Source organism: Mercenaria mercenaria, chromosome 1 (genome assembly GCF_021730395.1).
Source record: "Mercenaria mercenaria strain notata chromosome 1, MADL_Memer_1, whole genome shotgun sequence".
Taxonomy (NCBI): Eukaryota; Metazoa; Mollusca; class Bivalvia; order Venerida; family Veneridae; genus Mercenaria; species Mercenaria mercenaria.
The window spans coordinates 20,673,265-20,693,332 of record NC_069361.1 but is presented as its reverse complement, the minus strand read 5'-3'; the positions used below and the strand labels follow the sequence as shown (position 1 = coordinate 20,693,332).

At 36.1% G+C, this 20,068-nt stretch overlaps 1 protein-coding gene across 1 annotated transcript; it reads right to left on the bottom strand.

Annotated features, from left to right (window-relative positions):
- Nucleotides 1–1,209: 1,209 nt before the first annotated feature.
- On the bottom strand, nucleotides 1,210–18,254 carry LOC123545748 (uncharacterized). The gene is made up of 8 exons (XM_045332056.2): nucleotides 18,096–18,254; nucleotides 9,556–9,754; nucleotides 8,745–8,928; nucleotides 7,980–8,118; nucleotides 7,444–7,601; nucleotides 7,161–7,215; nucleotides 4,897–5,045; nucleotides 1,210–4,441 (listed from the first exon to the last, which is right to left on the bottom strand). Exons 1-8 carry the CDS (start codon nucleotides 18,172–18,174, stop codon nucleotides 4,229–4,231), a joined length of 1,176 nt encoding a protein of 391 aa, XP_045187991.2. The 5' UTR covers nucleotides 18,175–18,254; the 3' UTR covers nucleotides 1,210–4,228.
- Nucleotides 18,255–20,068: the final 1,814 nt, after the last annotated feature.

Below are 20,068 nucleotides of genomic sequence, written 5' to 3'. Positions count from 1 at the left end.
CTAACACTGTTAATACTAGTATGTCTTGTTAGAATCGAAATAACAAATTCGCAAGTGTGATTTATCATAGGATAACCTGATTTTTTCTTTCTTATGCGAAACAATATATCACTTAGTATGAACTGTGCCATGAGAAAACCAGCATAGTGCGTTTGCGACCAGCATGAATCCAGACCAGCCTGCACCTCCGCTCAGTCTGGTCGGGATCCATACTCTTCGCTTTCAAAGCCTATTGGAATTAGAGAAACTGTTAGCGAACAGAATGGATCCTGATGCGCAGGCTGGTCTGGATTCATGCTGGTTGCAACCGCTCTATGTTTGTTTTTCTCGTGGCGCGGCTCATATATTCGTATGCATAAGAAATCAAAAGACGTGTTATCTTACGTTAAACAACGACTGGGAAGTTATTATTTCATAAAGAAATTATTTAGGCCCTATAACCAGTTCTGAACCAGCTTAAGTACCGTTTAAATAACACCCTTTTTTATTCACATCATGTGCAACACTACAAATGAAAAATGTTTCGTGCTCAAAATGAAATAAACTGTTAAAAAAAAGTTTAATTATCTCAGTGCTTTGGACAAACTTACATAGGTCTATAGACATTGTGTGCACTATCATAATAAATTAATAAATAACGGCGTTATCGATTAAATTTTGTTCATTGTCTTTATTAAAGACCGCGTATTATCAGCAGGAAAAAAACATAGTTCGGTATCTAAGTTTGATGATTTCTTTATATCTATTCAAAATACATGTAAAGCATCAAAATGTCAAATCAGCTTTTTATATTTTATATTTGTGCGGAAAACCTTGAAACTTCACATCCGATACTATTCACAGTTCTGCATCTAGCGTTCACGTTTCTGTTCAAGTGGCCGTTTTCTTTTTCTTTTGGCGGTACCACTCTCGCCTCTCCGCAATGCTCAGGCAAGGGTTGGGTGGCGGATGTGGGGAGGGGGTATCACACTTCTTTTGTGGAAATATCAATAAGATAGAGTAATCATTGACAAAATTCATAACATTTGTATATCAATTACGTATAGATACTGACCGACATAATATCTAGTAAGACAGACAGATAAACGGACATACTGAAGGAACAAATCTTTCAGGCTGACTAAATGAATGATCGAGTAAATAATTACCAACTGGTCATGAATTCGTGCATACACATCGGCTATTCGACTGCCAAAAGACACACGGATGGATTGAATGGTCAATTGAATGTTGCGTTTCATTATTTGTTATGTATATTCATTTATATTTTTCGTAAGTATTGACCTGGCACTCATGAATATTCCGTATGTTTCCGTAAATTAATTTTCGGTGTCCGAACCCAAACAACGATATAACTATTGAAAAGCCGCCAGGTAATGTGCAGATATAGCTGTGCGGACAAAGCGTTTTGCCAGTAAACTCAGGGTTGAGTGTTCGAGCCCTCTGTCTGCCCATTTTTTTATCTGTAAAAGATTTTCCAGCATTTCTAAAAATAGAGATTTTTCTGTCTGATATGTGAGAAAACAGCGTCCGCTCTTATTTCATAAATCTTGTAAACCTTATAAACAATTTAAAGTACGCATGGTAATGTCACAGTGCTGGACATGATAATCAAAAGTGTAAGCAAACCTGATAGCTCATTAGGAAGAGCATCGAATCGTATTCCGGTCACGGTTCGGGTTCCAGGCTAACCAAACATTTTGTCTCACCTGGTTTCTGTAATACTGTAGTTAAAACCTTTGCACCATGACAAATAAAGCCTTATAGAAATAATTTTCAAATGATCATTGCTCAAATGCTAGGTGGTGTAAATTGCGTTTGTTTGCCTTTGAAAGTCTTACACACGTAAGGAAATGTCAAGAAGTTACATCCTGCATATTTCAATTCCATTCTAGTTTGATCTATTATATATTTCATTTATCAGTTCAATTAGTGTTCATCTACAAAATTTCGCAGTTGTTCACAAACACTTTGGGTTCAGACGGGCCATGTGAGCGGCTCTACACCTTATGAAACATCTTTTTTTCTTTAAAATTATATCATGGGACAAGTTTAATCAGTGTAGGACAATACTTGAAAAAATCAGACTATTCCTTTAAGTAACTTCAATTTAACATATAGTAATTTCTATACTAATGTCAAATACATATCTGAGCTTAGAAACAAACGGAAGTAACTCAGACTATCACGAACCAAAGTACAAGTACTATGTTGTGCACGGTCCTGTATTTATAAACGTATTTATACGTTGGCGCGTTTGAGATATCGCCGCATATTTCAAGCTCGAAACCACGATGGTGAAAACACGAAACTTCGATAATGATAAATCAAGAAAACAAATCTACGATGGTGAAAAGTCAAAACTTTTATTTCACCATCGTGGTTTCGTTGTGTTGACTTTTAAACGTCTCGACTTTTCACCATCCTAGCTTCGACTTTTCACCAACTCTTCACCATCGTGCTTCTGACTTTTCACCGTCGTATTATCGCGTTACGGTTTCTTGTGAGCAAAGGATTCAAACAACAGACAAATGCAGAGTAACAAAGTCCCTGCGTCTTCTGACGACATAATTAATTTCTACCGAAAAGTCTGAGAAGTAATGGATGCGAGTGCGAAATTCACGAATATAAAATTTACGAATACAACAATCTGTATTTATTTTAATTTACGTCTTTCGCTCAGTAGATGTTTCCAGTATTACTAAAATATAATTATATTCAATCGTGTGAATTATAAATTTGTGTACTTTTTATGTGGTGGAATAGAATGACAGGTACATAATTTTCAGTACGGAATATGTCGATCTTATTTTGCAATCAAATTTTCTTACAAAAGCTATTACTGTAACAGTACTTAATGTTTGTCGCAATGTACTTTTAAAAATCAAAAGATACAATATTGCAAGATGTCAAAATTGTGATGAACTATAGCTATCAGCTTGTAAATAATATGCTGTATATCTTTATAGCCTTATTTAACACATGTTATAATATGCATAACCCATTGAAATGTTACTTTGTACAAGGTTGAATATATCTTTCTCCGGTTTCATATCTAACCAGATCGTATTGTTACAAGGTATTTGACATTAGACAAGCTTGTCATTGTACATCCGCTTTATGTAAATTAGATTTATGTGATTGGAAGTGGAGGTCGATAGGTTATGCGATAATGTTGTCACATTACAAACTAGCACATCAAACTATTTAATTCGGTTTTGAGGCCATCTATGTTGTTGTACTTTCAATAATAATGAAACGGTCCGTTATTTAGGTAATGCTATTCAGTAAATAGCGCTTCTTACTTAAATAAGGCAAAGTAAACCATGCTGAATTCCCTAATCGTCAGACGAGTCTATAAATTGAACACTCAACTATACTTACACTTTTTGTATTTATTTTGAATAAAAAAATATTATCTTGTCCAACATTAACTTTAAAAAAGACAGCAAATTTATATCGGGACAACGAACCAAGGAATAAGCATACACATGAACCGAAATGTTAAACATGTATAAGATATTCGTAAAATTTCATTTTTATTACAGTTGCAAACTGACACTGGTATTTTAGTGGCTAAGACGAAATGTTCATTTTAACTAAGATTATATCAATGTCACAACATTTTTTTTTTGTAATTAAATATTGTTCCTACAAGTTCGAATTTATTTCACTCAAAACATAAACAGCTGGAAAAGTTGCCAGATCACATAAATTGTGTCGATGTGACACCAAACCAAACAAAAACAAAAAGAAAATATATTGTCAGTCATAACTATATTTTTTAACAGTGATTTTCATGCATAAAAGGTATGTTGTCCTATGTCTTTAATTCCACGAGCAAATGTATATGTACGTACTCTGATGATAGTGTCTCATTTCCTCTGACATTAATAAAAATACGAACATTTAACCTATCTGTACTGAAAGTATTAATAGCACTATGGGAACTGTACACTGCATCTCACCTGTCTTGCCGTCATAATGACATTATAAAAGGTACTATATGTACTGCAAGCAGCAGAGATGAGTAAGCCGAATGTCCTTTACGTTATTTTCTAGTCACTATTTGCACTTAGCAGAAATAGTATTGACATTGACACACAGCATTTAAACAATTTTCAAGTAATTAGGGAATTTTATAACCAAGCATAAAATTAATGAAATGAAGAGTTACTAAGTTTGGTTTCCAGTTACAATGTTTTACACCCCTATAAAGGTTTTTTCGCTAATAATTCCAAATCGTTGCAACAGTAAAACCACAAACAGTGTACATAACGTGCATCATCATCACAGGCGAGTCATTTGTATGTTGTATCGTTTCCGTGTTCGGGTCTTGGAATTGTACACTCACTTCCAGTATGTTTGCAGCTACAACAACGTTATCTTTCTCTTTGGCTGCGTTTTCTTCGTTGTATTTTACATCACTTGACTGCTTCTCCTGAAATGAACCATTTAGCTACATAAAATGAGCCGCGCCATGAGAAAACCAACATAGTGCATTTGCGACCAGCATAGATCCAGACCAGCCTGCGCGGTCAGGATCCATGCTGTTCGCTAACGGTTTCTCCAACTGCAATAGGTTTTGAAAGCGAGCAGCATGGATCCTGGATCCATGCTGGTCGCAAATGCACTATGTTGGTTTTCTCATGGTGCGGCTCATTTATATTCAAATTGTTTGTTTAAAATATTCATATACTGCATCTGAGACTAACTATTAAAACACTGATCTTTAACTTTATTTTACTGTCATAGCAGCAATTCTATATCAGATTATGGTATACTAGCATAAGATATTAATTATAAACACCTCACTGAAATGGTTCCTTCACACCTACAGTATTTTACTCCAATAGTTATAGAATAATATTTATTTTCAAATATACATGTACTTACGTTATGTAATTGTCTACACGTCAAACAGCAAACCGTATCTTCTGATTCGCACAAGGAGCTTCTCAAATTATACAGGTCTGAATTTGCATTGCCCAGTTCACTGCAGTCGTATGCCCTTTTGTCAACCATAATGTGAGAATCTGTGCAGTCTGAAGAAATCATTAACTGTCTGTGTAACAAAAGCTTAACGGCGAAGATTGTTTCAATTGAAAGTCCAGTACAATAAGGCAGAAAAAGAAAATTTAATAAGCATTAACTATACCATTCAGGTATAACATAACTATTTGTTAAAATTTTAAACGTAGTTATTATTAATAATTTAAAGTTTTAAGTATTTCTGATTAAAGCATTCTAAATGTTGAAAATAGCTTTACTGACATTAAAATTAACAAAAAAATCCCGAATTCCAACACCGATTATGAGAATGTTTCAGACAAACCCAAGTGAGATGTGTTTACTCAACAGAATATTTATTTCTTGCTTGAAGAAAGAAGCTCTAAATTAATGTCAAAAAACTATGGCAATGTTTAATGTCTACTGTTGTGTTATTTCATTATACAATAATGTTATCTATCGTCAGTTGACTATCTAAGGCTAATTTAGACGAAACGTTACGACAGTTTTCAATGAAGTCGCCAATACATAACGATCTCTTTTAAAGACATTCTGCCAGTTAGTTGCACTATGCGACGTACGCCGTTTCGCCGCTGGCAATCGGTTAGGCAATAGCACTGCCCGTGTCTATCCGACGTAAGCCGATATGCACCGCTCTTGCGAAACAGGCTAAACGGCAAATCATGAATATTTAGAAAGCGGTTAATACTAGTTAGACAGAAACAGATCATATGAAAAATTTTGCTCACTTATTCGGTGCAGAACACAGAAGAAAATCATAACAAATTAGAAATGTGCTACTTTTCGCTTGCAGCTAAAGTGGCCAGCGTACGCCGCGGGGCGTTCCGGGTTGAAGCTCACGTGACCGATGAATTCCGGGTTGAGTGAAATAAAAGGGTACACTATCGCAAACATTTTGTGCATATTCATGATATCTTTATGTTATAACAGTTGTGACCTGATTTTTATCTGTTTATCTTTAAATGTATTTTTAAGTGCCATGATGTCAAATAAACCTGGAAATCGTGTCTACAATCTTTCTAGTTAATAGTTTTTACTGTTCTTTCCTAAAATATTACGAAAAATGTATAATTCTTTACTATAAACTTGAAGAAAAAGCTCATTACCAAAGCAGAATATCTTTTTGCATGGAAATTTGATGAGCTCATAAACCTTATGAAATAGTAAAATAATATCTTGCATATTTAATAAGATTTAACCTATTTGTCCAAAAATTGACTTTTTGTAAAGAAAGTAAAACTTTGTTGGTGTATTATCATGATTATATTATAACAGATCTGGTGATGATTTCAGTCGCTTTTTTAATAAAACTGGGTATATATGTGTTGGATATACGTTTGAAATACCCGATACTTTAAAAATGTCACACTACGTTTCAAAATGTTTTGTGAAACAAAATGAAATAATTGTATTACTTTAGAGAAACACTGGTGGGCAATTTGTTCATTGTACCGTGAGTTTTTATGATAATGCATGGTACATTATTATTGAAAGTTAAATGTTTTCTTTACCTCTGTTAATTCCCTCTATAAAAAACTGGGATCATTTGATATAGAATTTCGAAAATAATCGACAGGAATAGAATTTCTTCTCATTTACCTAGCATGTGGATTGATTACTACGGTCATATCGTGCTACATGTGTCACGGCACGAGTTTTGTCAAAATTAGCAGTCACTTCAGGGCTCGAACCCATGACCCATCGCATACTGGGTGAGTGCTCTATCGACTGAGCTAACCGGCTGCTTGTCATATATACTACCAACTGTGACAAGTTTGTGCCGGATATACTCCATCGCTATCAGTGAAATCCGTCCTCTATAGTTATTTATGGGAAAGAGAACATAGCGAACGTGATCTCAGAGTATATACAGTCATGGCACCAGGTTTGGCGCCAAATGTTACAGGGCAAAATAATGTACAATCAGTCCGGGGCTCGAACCCGCAACCCCTCGCAGACAGGGCGAGATCTACCGACTTAGCTTACAGGCCGCCTGTGACTAAGTTCTTATCGTTACATAGGGTAGACTGCTTTTCATATCAATATTAATTTACGAACTTTAAAATTTTCATTTGATTTCTAAAACCACATTCAGCCAAAGCATGTGCGATTTTGATAAAGTTACATACCAGCCTCTGTTACAGCAGCCTTTTCGACAGTCGTTATTGTCGTGTCCGTAACGCCCTGGATACATACAAACAATTATATCGTTATACGTTTCTGTTCACTTTTATTTATATGACAACATGTAAAGTATCATAGGAAATAAAAAAAAATACTCCAGCGGTTACATGCATCTTCAAAATAAAATCTTTAGATGTCCCGAGAAAACTTGGTTTATTATCTGATAATTATGACAACTTCGCCGCACTGTTTGAAATAGAATAACAAATACTGTGTTAGACAAGTTACCCTTAGAATAGCTCCGCATGTTCGTTTGCATCCCTCAGCAAAACCTTGGGTACAGATATATACTCTGACATTGTATTCTGACCGCTTCGGATCCAGTAACCACTCACATCTTCCATGCAGTCCATCAACCAACCAGATACAGTTATTTTTACAGTCATCTAAAGGAAGACCAGCATTTAGTTGGTTAAATTAATATTGTTAAAATCAAGTTTTGTGAAAATATTAAAAAAAATATATATAGGCAGGGCATTCTGTATTTTCAGCATATATTTAAATCATGAAAGAAGTTGAGAAAACACAACTGCCAGTACTCGAACCTTTGACCGAAGATGTTAGAATTCAACTTTGTACTAATACACCAATCTTCCAGCAAAACATTGAGGCTTGAACTGTGTGTGCATACGTCAAGACCATTTTATACTATATCTCAATATCATGATAAAAGAACATTAAATACACACTTTAAGGCGGACCTTTTAAAAGTTCTTGAAGGAGAGATTCATTAATTCATTAAACTGTCTCTCCGAAACACAAACCTTGCAGTTCTTCGGGGTGCGTTATTTCTGTGACGACATTGGCAGATGTTGTTGTTGTCCTTGTTGTTGTTGTTGTTGTGTCAGTTGTATCTGGTGTACCTTCTGGTGTAAACATGGCAGGTGACGTGGTTCCTTTGAACTGAAATACAGAACATTTGGTCATTTCCTAATTATCATACTTTCATATCTATGAGACATTCTTTCAAATGACAAAAAAAGCCCACTGCGACTATCAAACAATTCACTATGTTTCCTTTGTTGTTGGCCCTTTATTTTTTATGGTTCAGTTTTCAGCTACATACAGGATAAAATAGACACACGAACATAACTCCGGAATATTAAATGCTCATAACGGATGGCATAGGCTATAACGCATCAATATAATACCAGTTGATATTGTACTTTGGCATGATTACTATGCAGATAATTATTTGCTGTCGTTCCATTCTAAATTTCGGACATTTTGAATACCAAAATCTTAGCATAAAAGCAACATTTTCTTGCAAAAGTGTTGTAAAATTTCAAAAAAAAAAAAAAAAAAAAAAAAAAAAAAAAAAAATCGAAATTGCAATTTTGTTCGAGTTTTACGGTGTGAAAACATTCACCTTTTACCATAAAATTGACATTCCCAAAGATATTCTAAAAATATCTTACGTTCGGAGACCTTTAGAATGATATATAAATAGTTTATGTCTGGATCTTGCAAAATAAAGTTCTACGGATTAGGTGGATAAAACAATAGTAGGTATAGTCTAATCAATTTACCTTACTGTTTACTACCTTGCAGCTCTCACAACATTGTGTTGTTGTCATCTTGCAGATCCATTCCCGGTTTGAGTAAATCCCTAAACCTGCATCCTCTGAACCATTAAGCAAATGCGAACATTCGTATTGCCCATCACCTAGCCATATACTAACGTCTTGGCACTCGTTTTCGTGTTGTTGAATTCTTGAAAACAAATCATTAAAATTCTTAAGGGTAATTAACTCTCGAAAGAAAGGTATTCATAAAGTAAAATTTTTCATAGCTCTTCTTTCGTAAAGACTTATATGGTGAATACTGCATAATTTTGTAACAAATTACAGTGGGCCCGTCTTATCAACATACTTACGAGAATTCTATTTCTAAGACTGGCCCAATGATATCCAATATAGGCTACAGTATCTTAATTCCGCTGTTCCGAAAATCAAGTTTATGTTAACGTGTTTAGGATTAACAAAACTAAATATAGTGTAGAAATTCTTGCATAAATAGAATCCGCATCATTATTTGGTTTCCTTTAGAATCGAGTTGAAGGACATAGATACTCGTTTAAGACCGAAACGAGCAAACAAATTTTGAACATTTTAGCTCGTGGTAATATCCGTTACATTTAATTCAGTCTCGCTTCTGTTGGCCATTTGGACAAGTTAATCCTTTATTTCAAAATAGTATGTAAATTTTTATATTTGTAAACTGATGTCTTCACATGATTTATCATATTTTTCACATACGCTTCCTTTTAACAGGTGTAAACAAATAGAAAACCTAATTTTGACAGTAAAATTCCATTCGTACTAAGTTCAATCCTCTCACCTTAAAATTGATGCACACGTTTCGCAGCAGTCAGTCGTTAGACGCTTGCAGTATTCCTCTTTGTCGGCATAAATTCCAAGGTATTCAGCCCCAGGATACGTCTTATTCTTTAGATACTCGCATTCATAATATGTCTGTACTGCGCTGATAAACACACCCTTCCCGTCGGTAAGTTTATCATCGTCACATGTAACTATATCTGGAAGACAAAAAAGAAACGATTAAATTCATTCGCTCCAGTTGCACCACATTGCTAAGTGCCTGGTGAATACGGTATTTTAAACCGATTATGAATAAAATAATTATATTACTGCAATCTGTTTTTTTTTATTTATTTAATAGATGCAGAATGGTCAGCAACTGCATTGAAGTTATCTGCCATAATAACTGATGTTGTGCGATAGGTATACATGTATCTGGGTAATACGTTTTCATATTACCACAACATTAGCGTTCAAGCCCCCACTGGCGGCCGTTAAAATCTCTCCGCACTTTGATTCGGTTTTTGCTATACTTTCGATCCTTTTAGATCATGCTGTCCATTCAATGTATCTGAATAATATATGAGTATCGCCAAGCCGGTGCGAGGGGGTGATACTCCGCAATTCCTTACCTCTCGTGGACAGATTCAGTTAAACCAAGTCTACATTTAATTTGCTTCGTTTGGTTCTGTGCTTGAGAATAATCTTCCAAGTTTTATTAGTTTTATTCGTTTATTTTAGTCTCATCCAATACATTACAAATACATGAATATATATTTTAAAAACATATAGTACAAATACTACAAATAGTTCTAAAGCTTTGGAATGCCCTCCCAGCAAGCATCAGAGATTCAAGCTCACTGTCCGCATTTAAAAAATCTTTGAAAACGCATCTCTTTCACACATGTTATATAAATAACAGAATCTGAAATACTGTTGAAAATGGCGTTAAACCCAAAACAAACCATTGTGTTGAGAAGGGGACTGCTCTCGTATGGTGGCTGATTTCTGCCATTTCGTGTTTTCGTGTCGGCGGGGCGAAAACACGACAACACGAAAACTCGACAAAAACCTAATTTGTCGAGTCTTCGTGTTTTCTTGTTGTCGTGTCGGCGGGGCGAAAACACAAAAACACGACAAATTATTTATCTGTCGAGTTTTCGTGCTGGCGGGTATAAATTTGTCGTGTCAGCGCCCTTTATTTGTCGTGTTTTCGTGTCGGCGGGGCGAAAACACGACAACATGAAAACTCGACAAATTAGGTATTTGTTGTGTTTCGTGTTTTCGCCCCGCCGACACGAAAACACGACAACGACACGAAAACACAACAAATACATTATTTGTCGAGTTTTCGTGTTGTCGTGTTTTCGGCCCGCAGACACGACAACACGACAAATTCTTTTCAGACATCTCTTATAAAATGTAGAGTAAATCCATTTATGTTGCAATCTTGCTTAATAAATTTTGTTATTTTTCATGGACCCACTATTCTACGTGAAAGTCGTGATGATAACGATATAACGATATTAAGCTTTCGTCAATAATTACTCCCCTTGATTTGTCTCGTACAAAAAAATCTGTCATTTCATTCTTTGACAGCGTGTGAACAACATCATGTCTCTTCAAATAATTCTTAACCCGCCCACCCACCACTTTGTTATATATTTTGCGTATGGGTACGTTTGCTGCGTTTGCTTGCATATTTCAGATATTTCATCACCCTATTAAAGAGATGATATGGCTCACAGATCATAATATGACATTCAGGTGACAGGGCCAAGACGGAATGTTCCGTGGAAACAGCCGTTGTCGTTAAAAGACAGTCAATGTAAATTATGAGTGTGCGTGTGTGTAATTCCTTTCTAAATGAACTGCACTAAGGTGCCGAATAGTTTGATGTGAATTCAGTATTGTTTTATTTATATTGTGTATTGTTATGAAGACATTTTCTTGAGCAATGTGTGTAATGAATATTGCCTAATGAGTGACTAAGTCACATGACAGTCAGCTGACTTATACATTGTACGTCGCGGCTTTAAAGTATCATGGCTTTCAATTGATTTTATGTCATGCATGCCACGTGAACGCTTGGTTGGGAATTTATGCGGCCATATGTAACTGACAAATTCTGCCGCTCGTTGGTAATGGCAGCTTTTAAAATATGTAATACAAATAACGTAAGTTGATTATAAGCGTGTGTTTGGCAGAAATAATGCCTGCGGTCATGACTTCATAATGTGTACAGCTATGTACTTCTGTTGTGGGGGCACAAGTACATGCTTTATATTGGTTTAAGGGGTAAAATAAATAAAAGGAAATCCCTTTAACTGTTAGAGGTAGCCTTGACTATAAAAAATGTCGGCTAGTGCCGTCTCTTACGGCTCCCTTTTCACAGGCCTGCACTTATATACTTCAAGGTAAAGTAAGCTTCTCATCGGCCGTCCCCAACGTCCAACGTCGAGAGTTGCAAAGTATAAAAAAAATCAAACAAACATGTCTTTGCTGTTCCTCTAACAACCTGGGTCCCACAAAAGTGGACCCCCTTGAAGAGTTCCCGTCTATTTGGTTAGTGCAGGTTTGTGCTTAGGATATAACTCTATTTACAGTGCAAAAACGTACTGTTTTCCTTTTGTCTTGAACAATTAATTTGTTTAAAAGTAGCCGATTACAAAATCAACATTTTTGTTTTTGTTTTAACAATTCGGATTCATCTTTGAATAGTTATACGTTTTAGTAAAAAAAAAAAAAAAAAAAAAAAAAAAAAAAAATATATAATAATAAAAGTAAATGAATAAATGAATTTTGATGGGTTCTTGACTTGGCGTTCATGTGCGTTGTGTAGTATATTGTATATACTTGTACGGAACTACTGTTGTATTTTCTCCGAAACTTAAGTAATATATTAAGTTTTCAAATGATTTCATACTTAGTTAAATTGTCGGAGAAAGTTCCGCTTCTTTTGGAATTTAAATTTTTGCTATTAATTTGTACCTTTACAGTGTCGTTTGGGCAAATTGTTAGCATCAATTTTTGTTCTCTGTTTTTATGTGAAACTTGATAATTTCATAATATTTTGATATGATTATAGGATATTATGACATGATGATAATTTCCATTCTTGCCATATGCCATGATTTATAGTATTCACGTTAAAATAAAGTCGCGGCCTTATTCCATTTTATAATGTCTTATAGTTGGTTTTTAGTAAAGCATCCAGTGCCTACTAAGAAGTTGGCGGTAGCGATGCGTTTGCGGGAAGTCTATTCATGAGCTACTATTATAAATCCAGAAAGTTTATTAAATGAATTTTACCAAGTAATGGCTCATGCGTTGGCAATCCGCTATCATCTTCGCTAATTCTTACCTGCTGTCCGTCTATGGCTTCGGCCAGTTAATGATTACCAATGTGAGGAATTGAATAGTCTGGTACTGGTGTGGAATCCAGGAACAGTCGGGTTGTCTGAATGCAGTTTGCAGTAAGAAATAATATACTTACATGTCCTTGATAAAATAATATGAATTGTATGTATAATTGACATGGTTCCAGAAATATTTCATTGGGTGCGGGGAGCGGCAACAGTTAGAGAATGAAGGCGGAATCGGCGAGTCGAGTGGGGTTAGGTACGGAAAGGGTTAAACCCTCAAGTTAGGTGGGTCAGGGCGTATCTGCCTTTAAATGTTTGAAATATATGTATAAAATGGTGGCCTCTGCTGCATTTTTGAATCCAAATTTTGAGGTACGGGGGTTGGGTATTTCAAAATTTGCAGCAGAAGCCAACATTTTATATATGTATTTCAAACATTTAAAAGTAGACACGCCCTGACCCACCTACACAACTCGGCTCGCCGATGCCGTTTTCATTCTTTAACTATTGCCGCTCCCCGCACCCCAATGAAATATTTCTGGAACCGGGTCAGTAATACATACACTTCGTATGCTTAAAACGATAACTGACATCTGACATATTATTGTACTGTTTTATAATCTCAAATCTCCTAATGCAGCTTTAAGGAATATAAATAAATTTCGAATTGGCGGTTCGTTCGAATAAAAAGAAAAATACTTCTAAAACCCTTTACCACTGGCTTCAGAATAACTCTACATTTTATAAGAGATGTCTACAAAGAATTTGCCGTGTTTTCGTGTTGTCATGTCGGCGGGGTGAAAACACGACAACACGAAAACTCGACAGATACCTAATTTGTCAAGTTTTCGTGTCGGCGGGGCGAAAACACGACAACACGAAAACTCGACAATAATGTATTTGTCGTGTTTTCGTGTCGGTGGGGCGAAAACACGACAACACGACAAATACCTAATTTGTCGAGTTTTTGTGTTGTCGTATCGGCGGGGCGAAAACACGACAAATAAAGGGCGCCGACACGACAAATTTATACCCGCCAACACGAAAACTCGACAGATATATCTGTCGTGTCGGCGCCCTTTAAACGTCGAGTTTTCGCATAAAATTTGTCGTGTTTTCGTGTTTTCTCCCCGTCGACACGACAACTCGACAAATTAGGTATTTGTCGTGTTTTCGTGCTTCGTGTTGTCGTGTTTTTGCCCCGCCGACACGACAACATGAAATTGCAAAAATCAGCCACCATACTCTCGTAATGTAATTTAACGTTGAACATAATTTATGGATGATCTTGTTTTAATTCCTATTCCTTTTAATCTTTTACCAATATATTTACATGTATGTATATGTATGTATGTGTTCTTTATGTTTTTGTAAAGCACTTTTGAACGTACATATTTTGTATGAAAAGAGTGCTATATAAGTGTGGTATAATAATAAAAATAAATAATAATACATAGTATTGGCCATTCTTGATATAGAATTATAAGAGACCATAATTATAACAATTAGCCTATCAATGAGAAAAGCCATAATCGTGTCGCTCACTCAAATGACAGACCAAGTCAATGATACTGACTGAGGTAAGAATGGCAAACAGTAGTCTATCCTGATCAAACCACACAGACATACAATTCTATCAGGATCCATGCAAGTGTTAAGCGTCACAAAGCTGGTATTCTCATGATGCTATCAATTTATGACATTATATAGACAGAAGTTACAATTTTTTTACACTGTTTTACACAACATCATCTTAAAAATCAGCTTACCATTGTTAACCTTTTTTAAACTGCAATAAGTATTAAAATACTGAAAACTGTAAATCGTGGCACTAGCGCGCGTAATAAGACATAATTGAGCCGTGCCACGAGAAAACCAACATAGTGGGTTTGCGACCAGCATGGATCCAGACCAGCCTGCGCATCCGCGCAGTCTGGTCAGGCTCCATGCTGTTCGCTTTTAAAGCCTATTGGAATTGGAGAAACTGTTAGCGAACAGCATGGATCCTGACCAGACTGCGCGGATGCGCAGGCTGGTCTGGATCCATGCTGGTCGCAAACCCACTATGTTGGTTTTCTCATGGCACGGCTCATATTTTAAAAGAGCTATTACCCTCCATGATCAGATCATGAGGAGACTGGTTAGCAATGATAATCTGCACTGTCATAAAAAAGTATACATTTGTATTTAGGTTACCATATAAGAATTTAACTTATAATATTTTTACATAGTAAAATTTGGTTTACTCTTTAAACAAGTAATGCTTTCATACACATGTAGTACCAGTTCATAAAAATTGCAAAATGAGACCAGTCGGACACACTCCAACACACAAGATTTACAAAGTTCCTAGACCGGACTCAAATATATTAGCACACAATTATTTGCCACAGCGCCTGTGTAGGAGTTTGCCAGACATGGCTCACCCTGTATAACATACAGAAACCACCACTTGTAAACCCATAACTCCTCAAAATATTAGTGCAACAGAAATGCTACTGTCGGCAAATGTATTAAGGAATGACTTTGCACAAAACAGTCAATGTTTTACCACTATCGCTCGACAAATGTACATGTCCACAATTAGTAACAAGTGAGCTATACCACGATTAGACCAGCACAAAAACATCCACGACAAGAACAGGCAACAATCAATGTGCCCCAGGATCCACACCGCTTACCGAACATTCAGCAAAACATGCGCCAAATGTCCAACAAACGGTACAGTTACCCAATCAGTCCTATATCACAGTAAAAGTATTTATGACCATCCCTATCCCTTCCCCCGTGTTTCCCTGTACCGGGTACCAGTAATGTTATGTTTTAAGTGTCTGATCAGGATGTTGATAGCTTACGTTTAAATGTAATTATCATCGCTTAAGATTTCTCCTTCATTAGTTTTATACTTTATGTATTTAGGCGTTTTTGTTTTGTTTTTGTTTTTGATTTAAATTTACCGTGGTAACAAGACAACCTTTCTCCTACCCTGAACTCAAGGTTGTCAGTAAACGCAGTTTAGGCGGACCCTCCCTCCAAGTTATATAGAATTACTTGGAACATTTGCAAGATGATTTCTATAAGAAAGAACCGTTTTTATCTTACTTATTCATTTATTTCAGAAATGATATCTAGCGGAACCATGTTTCAACATATCGAAATAATACGAAAAGGTTTTGCGCCTGCGGAATAATTTCTCAAGGGCCTAGACCACAAGTACCTTCCCTGTTATACGTGAGAACTTTTCAATACAAGGGAAACGAAAAACATGACCTGTTCCATTGTCCACTATGTTTTCAATTTAAGAAGGGATAGAACTATTTCTTGTAATTTTGACAGTTCAAAATAACTGTAGACGCTCTTTACAAATCATTGCACGAGTAAGTTTACAGACAAAACTTGTTTTAGAAGTTTTGAGCTTATCGTTTTACATAATTCGAATTTCCGTTGAAAACGACGTACTGTACTTTTATATGATTTTATTTTGTTATCTTTATTTATTTATCTATTTATTTTGGTTTTGTTTACGAATATTTAACTATATGAATTTTAAATAAAACTTAATTATTTCCTGAAAATTAGTCTTTGCATAAAGTTTAATCAAATTGAACTAGAAAATGCTTTTGTAAAAAAGCGCATGTCTCCCCCAATGCAAAGTCCTATAGGCAAGAAGTCAATAGGGGTCAGGAGCGAAAGTCAAAGAGACACTGATGGTTGGCTGCAATAGGGATCATCTACTTGGCATGTCCAGTCATCCCGCTAAATTTCAACACTCTTGGCCTAGTGGTTCTCAAGTCACTGTTCAGGCTCCTGTGACCTTGACCTTTGATCAAGTGACCTCAAAATAAATAGGGGTCATCTACTCTGCATGTCCAATCATCCTATGAAGTTTCAACATTGTAGGTCAAGTGGTTCTCAAGTTATTTCCAAAAAATTATTTTACATGAACAGACCACTGTGACCTTGACCTTTAATTGACTGACCCCAAAATCAATAGGGGTCATCTACTCTGCATGTTCAATCATCCTATGAAGTTTCAACATTCTGGGTCAAGTGGTTCTCAAGTTATTGATCGGAACTGGTTATCAATGTTCAGGCCCCTGTGACCTTGACCTTTAACGGACTGACCCCAAAAACAATAGGGGTCATTTACTCTGCATGAACAATCATCCTATGAAGTTTCAACATTCTGGGTCGAGAGGTTCTCAAGTTATTGATTGGAAATGGTTTTCCATGTTCAGGCCCCTGTGGCCTTGACCTTTAACAGAGTAATCCCAAAATCGTTAGAGGTCATCTACTCTGCATGACCAATCATCCTATGAAGTTTCATCATTCTGGGTCAAGTGGTTCTCAAGTTACTGACCGAAAATGGTTTTCAATGTTCAGGCCCCTGTGACCTTGACCTTTGATGGAGTGACCCCAAAATTGATAGGAGTCATCTACTTTGCATGTACAATCATCCTATGAAGTTTCAACATTCTTGGTCAAGTGGTTCTCTAGTTATTTTTCGAAAATGGTTTTTCATGTTCAGACCCCTGTGACCTTGACCTTTGACGGAGTGACCTCAAAATCAATAGGGGTCATCTACTCTTCATGACCAATCATCGTATGAAGTTTCACCATTCTGGGTCAAGTGGTTCTCTAGTTATTGATCGGAAATGGTTTTCAATGTTCAGGCCCCTTTGACCTTGACCTTTGACGGAGTGACCCCAAAATCAATAGGGGTCGTCTACTCTAGCAGCCCTACAACTCTATAAAGTTTGAAGGTTCTAGGTCAAATGGTTCTCCAGTTATTGCTCGGAAATGAAGTGTGACGTACCGACGGACGGACGGACGGACGGACGGACAGGGCAAAAACAATATGTCTCCTGGGGGAGACATAATTATTAAATAATTTCAATTACTTTTTACGGACTTTGCGGCCTTTAAGCGAGTGTTGAACATCGCGTTATTGGAGCGCTTTTCTTTATTGCGCGAAAATATATCTATATGCTAAAATCAACCATATATTATTTAGTTAGTATAATGCATTTTTGCAATTTTTTGAAATGAATCTACGTATTTCAACCACTAGCAGCTTGACATAAATAATTTAATTCATTTGATTTAAATAAATTCAATTTGCTTAAGTTTCAACATGTTTATATTTCATAAATATCTTAATTAAAAATATAAAAAAGGGAAAATGCCCACTTACCCGGAGATGCATGACACCTATATAATACAGTAAGAATTACTACGCTAGTGAGTATATAACCATCCCTCGAAATATCCATCTTTAAATCAGAACGTAGATTATTTATCAAATGATCAGGTTCTGTTTAGGTTGCATTATATTATAGGTCTGTTGTACTTAATTCAAATAACATCGTCACATATAAACGGGTCACTGACCGCACTATATTAAATTTTTTAAAGATCAAATAACCACCTATTTGCTTAATTTTAAGTAGGTAAAATGTTAAATAGGTATCTTTATGGTCCACTAGCGAAAGTAACCGTTTGAGGACATTCATATCAAACTGAAATATATTTCATATAAATATCAATCTGCTGATGGCAATAAAATGTTAGTTTATAAAAATGTTATATCTTTTCCTACCGACTGATTTCGGCAATGATAAACGCCGGACCAAATTTCAGGCTTTTTTTATATTTATTCATTATAGTAGTAACTGTGCCTGTTTCATTGTCAAGTATATATGAGCCGTGCCATGGGAAAACCAACATAGTGGCTTTGCGACCAGCATGGATCCAGACCAGCCTGCGCATCCGCGCAGTCTGGTCAGGATCCATGCTGTTCGCTTTCAAAGCCTATTGGAATTGGAGAAACTGTAAGCGAACAGCATGGATCCTGACCAGACTGCGCGGATGCGCAGGCTGGTCTGGATCCATGCTGGTCGCACACCCATTATGTTGGTTCTCTCATGGCACGGCTCATATATAATCTTCTGATACAGACCCCATGACCATGGTTTCAGCTTAATTAAGGCATCGTCGTAATATCACATATCATACACAAGCTTATTATTCGACGCCGCCTTTTATTTTGGACAATGTAAAGATGGTTATGAATAGTTTCGAAACGATAAATAGAACACAGGGATTTTTGGTACGGCCGGAATGCAGAGACAGCTTCAAGAAACAATATAGTAACTCCATTACATAAATGTATTCTTTGGTATGTTTTTTTCCTCTCTTGTGTTATTGTATTTTTTTTGTTCATTATTTTTTCTCTCAAGTAACTTGCTCACATTAAATCGGTTTAGTAGAGTATAACATCACTAAACTTACCGAACACAGTGTGCTGATGTGAATAAGATGCTAAAACAAACTCGTGCTGAATATTATACAAACAAAATTGACTCATGTGGGAGTGACCATAGAAGTCTACCTAAGAATGGGGTGATTTTGTCACCACATTCGTCTCCACAGTATCTCGCACAAGATATCGGTGACTTCTTTATTGGAAAGACCGAAACAATCAGAAACAATATAACATCGCAAACACAATATGTATCTGATTTAGATAATATAGAAACTGAATACACAGCTGTCAATTATGTTGAGTTTTTTCAAACCTCAGAAGACGAAGTGAAATAAGTAATTAAAAAGTCAGCAAACAAATCTTGAGAACTACATCCAGTCCCAACATGGTTATTAAAAAGATGTCTTGACGAACTAACACCAGTGATAACAATTGTAAATGCATCTCTAGACGCTGCGTATGTGCACAAAGCGTTCACATATCCACGAATAAGACCTCTTCTAAAAAAGCCAAGCCTAGATGCTAATATCTGCCTTTTCTGTCTAAAATCTTAGAAATAGTGGTAGATGTTCAAATTGAAAATCATGTAAGGAACAATGAACTCTATGAAGTCAACCAATCTGCGTATAAGAAATTCCACTCAACCGAAACCGCCCCATTAAAAGTCCAAAATGACATTCTTCAATCGTTGCATAAGCAAAATGTGACTATTCTTGTGATGCCCGATCTCTCTGCAGCATTTGACACTATCGACCACGCGACGTTGATTCATCGTCTAGAACGTCACTTTGGTATTACAGGCAATCCACTCGCATGGATGATGTCATACCTTAGTGACCGGTACCAGACCGTATGCTTAGACCACGATAATCCGTAAATAGCCAATCGCAAAGCAGTGTTGT

Coding starts and splice junctions, on each gene's coding strand:
- LOC123545748 (XM_045332056.2), bottom strand. CDS start 18,174: ATGGATATTTCGAGGGATGGTTATATACTCACTAGCGTAGTAATTCTT. Junction 8,119..8,744: donor GCAAGGTAGTAAACAGTAAG/GTAAATTGATTA, acceptor TCTGTATTTCAG/TTCAAAGGAACCACGTCACC. Junction 4,442..4,896: donor CGTGTAGACAATTACATAAC/GTAAGTACATGT, acceptor GGTTCATTTCAG/GAGAAGCAGTCAAGTGATGT.